This window comes from Notothenia coriiceps, unplaced genomic scaffold (assembly GCF_000735185.1).
Source record: "Notothenia coriiceps isolate Sejong01 unplaced genomic scaffold, NC01 NC01_scaffold00000339, whole genome shotgun sequence".
Classification (NCBI taxonomy): domain Eukaryota; kingdom Metazoa; phylum Chordata; class Actinopteri; order Perciformes; family Nototheniidae; genus Notothenia; species Notothenia coriiceps.
Window position 1 is genome coordinate 9,666,789 of NW_011333040.1, and position 8,872 is coordinate 9,675,660.

The 8,872-nt window shown below is 37.6% G+C and overlaps 1 protein-coding gene and 1 long non-coding RNA gene across 2 annotated transcripts in view; one reads left to right on the forward strand and one right to left on the reverse strand.

The window, feature by feature from the left end:
* stum (stum, mechanosensory transduction mediator homolog) overlaps window positions 1–2,292 on the reverse strand; it is a 30,152-nt gene extending 27,860 nt beyond the window's left edge. Inside the window, exon 1 of the mRNA XM_010770626.1 lies at window positions 1,523–2,292. Within this exon, the coding sequence (XP_010768928.1) occupies window positions 1,523–1,724 (202 nt within the window). The 5' untranslated portion in view covers window positions 1,725–2,292. The remainder of the gene's footprint in view (window positions 1–1,522) is intronic.
* Window positions 2,293–8,245: 5,953 nt separating this feature from the next.
* Window positions 8,246–8,636, forward strand: LOC104945020 (uncharacterized). The gene is made up of 2 exons (XR_798293.1): window positions 8,246–8,417; window positions 8,498–8,636. It is a non-coding gene; the product is annotated as an uncharacterized lncRNA (long non-coding RNA).
* Window positions 8,637–8,872: the final 236 nt, after the last annotated feature.

Sequence of the window (8,872 nt, forward strand, 5' to 3'; positions counted from 1 at the left end):
CACACACACACACACACACACACACACACACACACACACACACACACACACACACACACACACACACACACGAGGTGTTGCATTGATGCTCTACATACATGTTTGGGACCATTTTGTAAAGAAACGGGGGGAGGCTGTATAAAATATTAACATTTCAGGGCAACTATTCATGGTGTTTGCTGACGTTGTTTTCCCTGTTTGTGACATCTTTCTAAGCAGTCAGTGGTTAGATATAGTTATGGTGGAAAGGCAAATAGACTGTTGAATGTGAATGTCAGTCAGAGAACAAAAAACCTGAATTTTGATTTTTGTGATTGTTTTTATTTCATTAACTGCTACCAATATTCTTAAAGAATCCTCACTTTTATTATCGTAAATTCAGCTGCTTTTGAAATGATCCACTGAATTAATTCAGAATGGCGTATGACATACAGAGATGTGTTTGTGTCTAACTTACATAGAGTATTAACTGTACGTGATTACTATATACTGTACCAACATGTGTTTTTTAGCTACTGGATGTTACATTATCCTACTATACACAGAAACAGTACAGTAAACTGATTTTCTTAGAATACCTTATCTTGGGATTAGACGTGTTTCTCAATCATGTGCTTTAACACCAGAAAGTCCTTCATATTTCTGTCATACTGTTTGGCTTGTTCCCCCACTACACAATGATAGATTTTAATTGTATTAACTTACCGTGCAGCTCTACACACGGGTGTCGTTTTTGCAAAGTTTGACAGTCTCAAGGACGCGTGTCAAGCTGCTTATGAAAACCAAAGAAAGACTGTACAACACAAGTGCTCTCCATTCTGCCTTTGTAGACCTACAATTCTCTGTAGTTATTTCCACCACAAATTACAGGAAGAATCTCGTGTATCATTGTACAGCTAAAACAGTCAACAAACATGCCATAATTCCCAGTTTATATAACTTTGTGTATACTTTACCTGAAACAGTTGACATTTGTTCTCAAATAAGCATCTAATATCATATATTTAAACTACATCGTCAGGACTTCTACCCATTATAACAACGCAAAGAGTCTACAGTGATAATGTCTCCACCTGCTGTGATGATGTTGCTCATCATAAGCAAAAGCTTCATACCCAGAGTAATTGCACCACATTACACTGTGTGCATTAACACCCGGCAGACTGTTTATTCCTGACACCCTTATTATAGCGCCTGGTGTGAATGGAGTCCCTGGCCACCTTTCTTTACCATTTTCACACACATCTCTCCCTGCCTTTGTGAAGGAAAAAAGCAGAGCAATGGAACAACTAGAAAGCAAGCTGGAGACAGTTCAAGTTTATTTTCCAAACTTTCCACAAAGCTTTTATGGTTGCATATTCCCCTCTGATTGCCTTCTAGTTTGTTTATCTTGTTCTTGGCTGGCATCCCTGGATCCCTCTCTTGCTGTCTTTTCATAATCTTCTGCCTATTTTTCTGCATTTTCTCAATTTCAAAACAAATCACACATGGAGATAAGACGGCAGTGTCATTCTCAGCTTACCGAGTCCCGGTATGAAGGTGTTCAGAAACAGACAGATGACGGCCAAAGGGAAGGGCATTGTGGGTATCGCTGCCCGCAGAGATCCTTTCTTCTCCCTGACCTCCACCACCACTCCTCCACCTGCTGTAGGGGCCCCTGCTATGGCTTTGGCCCCAAGATGGTCCCCGGTTTTGACACGCCCTCCTCCTTCTTTCTGTGCCATTTCTCTCCTTCTTTGTGTTTTATTTCTAAATAAGGAAAATAGTTATTGTATAGTTGTATTTGAGGTAGATTTCTGCAAAAAGATTGAAATGATTTTCCCTTTGTCACGCTCCCCCTTGATTGAGTAGAGGCAGTTGTAATTGATCAACGTTGATTGGGAGGTGCATCAACAGGTTGTCTAAAGTAGTGTAAACTGATCAGGAAAAAAAAATGTATTTCCATAGAAACTTGTTCAACTTTTTTCCAGAGGAAAACAATAGAATTCTGTATATTTCCCTTTAGATTGGTCGAGCTTTTAAGTCCCAAAATCTCTTTTGGGCAGTTGACTTATCTTCTTTCAAGTCCTTTAAAAGTGAGCATCAGAGATCACTGATATCTGCTATTTGTGTACATGTCCAACATGTTTTTCAGAAAAGACAGATCCTCCTTAAAAAAAATATGGGAAAAAATCCTTGAAAAATCTGCGGCTCTTTTCAGTAAATTCCTCAGAACTTCCTTCTTTATTTATTTTTTAATCGGTCCAATCCCGATCACCCCGCACACCTCTACAAGACAAAGAGAAAGTGCACTCTCAACCCCCCTCTCTCTACTACATCTCTGTTCCTCTCTCCCTCTCTTGTTCTCCCTCTACCCATCCTCTCCCTCCATTTAAAGGAACAGTGCACCAATATAATGTTACCATTCAATGAGATGACATTCAACAAGCTGTCATTCAGTGCGTCTGGGTGGTAATAAATAAGTAAAGGCATTAATGTATTCAACATCAAATATAGGATGAACATAAAAAGGATGTTTGTGTTCTAAAGCTAGATCATAGTGATGTGTGTTTAATTAATATATCATTCATTCACAAGATATTGAAGCAAGTGGAAAGACATGAAGTCTCTGATAACAATTCATTAAAGAAGAAGCTAATGAAAATGTAATATTAAATGTTTTCAAACCCAATTGTTGCGTGTCACTGAAAATATATCCCCCCACTAACATTGATGCACATCATGCGGTCAACATTTCTATATACTACCCCTACTTCTCTTAAAATGTACACAGCCCTCCAGTTTTTTAAAAATATTTATATTTGTCTTTATTCTTTTTAATGTTATATCGTTTTTCTTTATATTTTCTTTTCCTAATCGTTCTGTTTTTGACCTTCTCTTAAAAATCATGTCCTTATAGTGTTTGCAGCACCATAAACAAAAGCAAATTACTTGCAATTAAGTCAATTCTGATTCTGATATAACCAGATTTATAGCTATAAAACCCCATTTTGACAGACAAATCAAGTAACATGACGGCAAAGTAGATAGAGAACAGGACAAAAAGTAAGAAGGCAGAAAATATGAAAAAATGCAACATAAATCAGAACAAGGAGACGAGGGGAGGAACAGGAAGCAAGAACAAAGTGGACAGGGGATTGAAATGAAGGCAGTATCAATATCTCAGTAATTATTCATGATTCAGACCAAATCCCCCAAAGACCAGTCATTACTGTCCGTCCCCTCCCTCTCTAAACTCGATTTCTGACTTTTCACTTAATTCTCTCCATCTCACTTTTTCACCACTCTGTCGGCTCTTCATGGCAAGTGACAAAAAACACAAAGGAAATCAGTGCAAACCCTGAAATGATTCCCAGCTCTTGTGTGTCTCTCTGTCCATCTCTCCTTTCCTCTCTCTCATCTCCAGTTGGTCTCCTAGCAACCCGGGAAGCTGAGGGTAATTATACGGAAGATATTGATCTCAAGGTTTCTTGGTCCCCTCTCCGTCTCCCTCTCCTAATTCCAGCTCCGTTCCCACTTTTAATTTCCCTTTTAATCTTCTTTGAAACACAAAAGGCGGCCGCTATAAGGGGCTTCTACTTTTCTTTTTGTCATGCAAAGCACCATTATGGTGTGTCTGACGGCGAAGGACTCAGAGAAATCTGGACCGCCTGAACTCATTCATCACTGGATTGCCAAAGACGTGCTGTGTCATGTAGCCTACTGATGCTTATTACCATGACAACGTGATGAGAAAAGTTGATGGCAGCCGTCTCAAACTGACTCACAGGTGTAGCCCTGTTGGCTTTATAGATTTACACTCTAATTTACCTTTTTCTGCACTTTATATAACGTTAAAAGTTGTTTAGTGTGTTGCCAATGCGAGAGTGTGTGCATGCATTCTTGCCTCTTTGACCCTTTCTCCATCGTTCACACACACACACACACACACACACACACACACACACACACACACACACACACACACACACAGTCGTTCTCTCAGGGTTCATTCATGTTGATCCCATCTGCGTTGAAAAGCTGACAACACCCACCCGTTATGTATGTGTGTGTGTCCTAATGACATCCCATTGTGTCCTTCACCCCCTCACTGGAACCTCACTACAATGACTGTAATGTTCACACACACTTTTTCCTCTCTCCTTTTCTTCTGAGTACAGTCGCTGGCTTTTATGTTTCTCTGAGCTCCCTTCTCTTTACTTCTCTCAGTATGGTTGTTAGGATAAAGCAGCAGGGACGTGCTATACTGTAGCGTTCTCTGTGCGCCTCATTTCAAGGAAGCTTTGTGTATCACAACATGTAAAAACAAGTTTGAAAGAGGTTTAATTTCTGCTTCTACTCCTACCTTTACCAGGTCAAGATACTGTTGTATCAAAATCTAATATTGTCACACTGAGACCTTTTATTTCTGATATGCAAGCCACATTTCGCTGCTAATACTAGGGTTTAATTTGAAGTACTTTTTAATGAAGTATACTCAAACTTGAGTATCGGTAGTGAACATTTTACCAGAGCAAAGGATGTGAATTCTTCTCACATCACTGGTGAGTGCTTTCTTGTGTCCTCATTTATTTCGACTCTACAGTAGGTCAGACTGACACAGACACATGCAATGCATTACAAGGTTATTTATTTAGCACATTTGAACACAAAGCAATTCAAATTGCTTTATAAAAAACAAAACATTAAAAGCATTAAGATAGGCTGCAATAGAAACGGATTTTAAGTCACATTTGTAAATATTTAAACTAAAATAGAATGAGACAAGTATAAAATAAAAGAATAGCAGTTAAATTTCACTGTATATCGTTCTCACATACTGTATGGTGCAGAAAGTTTGTATTTCAGACAGTTTTAAGACTTCATGCAGATTGTAAACTAATATTGCAGAATTATTTATCCCTATTGAAGTAGATTTAGATGTTTGTATGCATTAGAGGTGCACAGTTTGAAGACAGAAAGACAAATTCTTTATTTTTACTGTTCAAAATTGGCACAAAAGATAAGATACAAAAGAGAAGAAGCTCCTAGTTACTCTGTAAGGTAAATATGATAAATAACCAAAAGATAATTGATCCTGCGTTGAGAACTGTATATCAGTATATTTGAAATAAAAATAAATATCAGTATTCAAACAAAGGGTTTACTTTTAAAAAGATAAAGTCCAGTTGAAAGAATAAGAGATTGCAGTATATGTGGGAAATCAAGTATGTAGATTTAGCCCCTGCAGATTTCAGTTGGAGACCCCATTCTTTAGTTTGACCCTCAAACCTATAATTTTTTGTTTGGCCAACTTAACTAATTTAATTAGACTGACTTTACTCAAGAAACTTAATAGAGATAGTTGAGTTAACTACTGATGTAGTTAGCAACACAACGCAATGTGTTTTGTTTACTTTACCCAACAATTATTTTCAGGCCAACAATTTCTTGAAGTTGTATGCATAGTTATTTGATTTAATAGAAGGCAGATGCAAAGATAAAGTATTCCACCTTGATTAAAAGACGTGTACTCGCTTATAAACTTAATTAATAGATCTCTACAACTACCTTTGTCGTCTCATTAATTTCATATTTTGACCAAACCAGCAGCAAATCCAAAGCGTTTATATGACATATGGAAGCCTTTCATAATGTTTAGTTCTTAATATGATCATTAATGACCACCTGAATTGCAAACAAGAAGCCCTCGAGCTTCCCCATCTCCTGAACAATCTGTTTCACTCGTTTATATACAGATCTTTGCAACAATGTCCTCCAAAGATCTAATCAGACCAGCTCCTCTAATGGGTCATCTGTGGTGTGAGCTTTCAATGAGTAATTGTGCTAATAAGATTGTGTATGTACACACACTCACACACATTTGAAGTACCTTGGAGGGCACAGGGCAGAAGACCATAAATCTGTGTCTGAAACTATTTAAAGTAAAGCTTGGTGTTGATGTCACAGCATTGACGTCATGGGGGACGTCTTTCTGGGGCAGATTTGTGGGTCAAATTTGTCCAAAAATGTAGGAGCACTGGGAATTAAATGCTGCCCCCTTTCTGGTCTGTATTGTTATATATTTCTTGAGAGGGCTTCAAGTTGTTACATTGTACACCCACGAGTGACCAAACTTTTATTCAGCTGATGGAAAACAGAGTTGAGGTACTTCAAACACAATCTCACTGAGTCCTCAATAGTGCTATTAAGAATGATATTAAACTATTTCTAATTTTGCTGCAGTCAACCCAGAGCAATCAAGACCTGGATATGAAGACTAATGTTTTTACCATACAGTAGATAGAGTGGATACAGAGAGAAGAGCGACTTCTGCTGGCCACAGAGATACATTTCACACTAAACTACAAATAAGTGCAGTTGTCAGATATATTTCTGAAGCTGCTGAACTTCTCTGACTCTGTGTCACTATTTTTTTACCGAAGGTGTAAGGATTGAATTTAACAATGTTGATTTGAATTGTTATGTTTAGTTATTCTCAAAACTTTTACAATATATATCTTCAAGGAACGCCTTTTGACATTTCACAAAAAAATAAAAACATTTACATAATCCCATGTTGTGTTTGTTCGGTATCTGTTAACTACACATTGGGCAGTACAGCTAAAACAAATACGACAAAAAAACAGGTGTATGTAAAACCTTCATTGGATCTTACCAGGGCTTCGTATGGAAAGTTTGAAATGGAAATGAAAAATGGAGGTGGTGCAGAGAGGATGATGGTGATATACCAATACAATAGGCTTACATTTGAACCCTTAGATGCACGAGGACCCTACACTCTTCCATAAGTGGGTCAACAAGGACCCGTATTAGAATAATATGTGTTTTTATGCCATTTTTGTCATTTTGGTTAAGAAAAATCACTTGTATAATATTTAGTGTTATATTTTGGTTCACACTAGAAATATTTTGTATTAAATTGTTCACTATTTATAATTTTAGACATTTTTTTTACATTTTGAAAAAAAATCAAAATTCCATAGAAAATGCATGCGGGTCATTTTTGACCCAATTATGGAAGCTTGGGGTAGTAAACTACAATTTCTTAAAATGTAAATTTAAAATTTGAATGGCATGATATCCAAAACATTTTTTTGAGGAATAGCTGGAATATGAAATGATAAAAAAATGTAATTACAAATATATTCTAAGAAAACCACCTCACCGGGTCAAAAAAGACCCACTTATGCATCTAAGGCAGGGGTGGGGAACCTTTTTCCTCTCGAGGGCCATTTCAATTTTTTCAACATCCTCCGAGGGCCGTACAAATGATGTCAATCATTTGTACGGCCCTCGGAGGATGTTGAAAAAATTGAAATGGCCCTCGAGAGGAAAAAGGTTCCCCACCCCTGCCTTAGATGCATAAGTGGGTCTTTTNGGTACTATATAGAACTCTCTAAGAAGTGTCTCTGAGTACCTGAACGTGGTCTTAATGATGTGGGCTGTTGTTTTGAGTGTAGTGTAAGAAGAAGACATATTCACCACATCCTGGAGTCTCAGCGGACTCCTCCACCTCCATTAAGAGCATTAATGACATTAAGAGACATTAATGCTCTTAATGTCTTTCAATTTTGCAAAGCACTTTGAATTGCCCTAAGTTGAGTTCAATATTCAGAGCCTCTTGGTTGCTACTGAAAACAAGAACCTTCAAAAACAGCTCATACATGTGTCATTTCACCAGACTTCTTTTAAATTGATGCGTATTAATTCAGCGAGAAACAAAACACATTTGCTTGGAGACTGATCAAACCACCTCGAGCACATCAGTGAATGTGGCGATGACATTAAAATCAAACGTGTTGCTAGGCTTTAACACATGACGATGCTCACGCTATGCAGATCCCATAACATGTGTTCACCCGTGCCGTCAGTGCAGTCCTCGCTTTTAATTATGTCTCCTGGTAGCTGTAGATTAGTTCCTTATGCCTGGGGTAAACAGTTGGTATTACTTGTTTGTTTAAATTAGCGGTAAGTGCTGCTGCCTGGACCGAGAAATCAATTGTTCTGTTCTGATGCATGATGACTAAAGTTAATACATTTGTGTGTGTGTGTGTGTGTGTGTGTGTGTGTGTGTGTGTGTGTGTGTGTGTGTGTGTGTGTGTGTGTGTGTGTGTGTGTGTGTGTGTGTGTGTTTGTGTGTGCTAAATAGCTTGGAAATGTCATCTCTCTGTGCTGTTAATTTAATGACGGACCTGTTATGACCTCTACTTTAATTTAAAAGTGTTATTTCTCCAAGCAGTGGAGTACAAGTGATCCACATTGCAATGTTCTTGATAGAGATTCATTTGAAATAAGTGCCGTTTGGTATTTCTGTGTTCTCTCCTCAAACATATCTGATTAAACATTGTACATCTATAGGGAGCGACAGAGAGAACATTTGTTCTGCTCAGTCATGGAGGCAGCAGCCTGAAGAGGTGAGATCTGAAACGTACTTTTCTATTTGTTAGCCTTATTTATCTTCTATGTATTGATTTTTTTTATTAATCCCTTTCAGAAATCCAATGTCAAGAAGATGGTGTTTGTGGTGTTCCTATTGGGAAATACAGCGTTCCTGGCTGCCTTTATAACAACTATTGCAAGTGTGTAATGATCACGAATGATTATCTATATAAATATGTCTGGTATTTGTTTTACACTACACATTTCTGCTATGTAATGATACTTGTTGTTGCTATCACTTGGTGTTAGATAGTTTATTTAAAAGTCATTGATAATGAAGGATGTTTTTAAATAGTACCTACATGTTCAGTTATGCAAATGTCTTTACAGACTTTACTGAGTACATTTATACTCCGCAGAGAATTAACAATTTCCATTTTCAGATAATTAAGCGAATTTCCTTGTGCCACCAACCCTCGCGCTGATATGT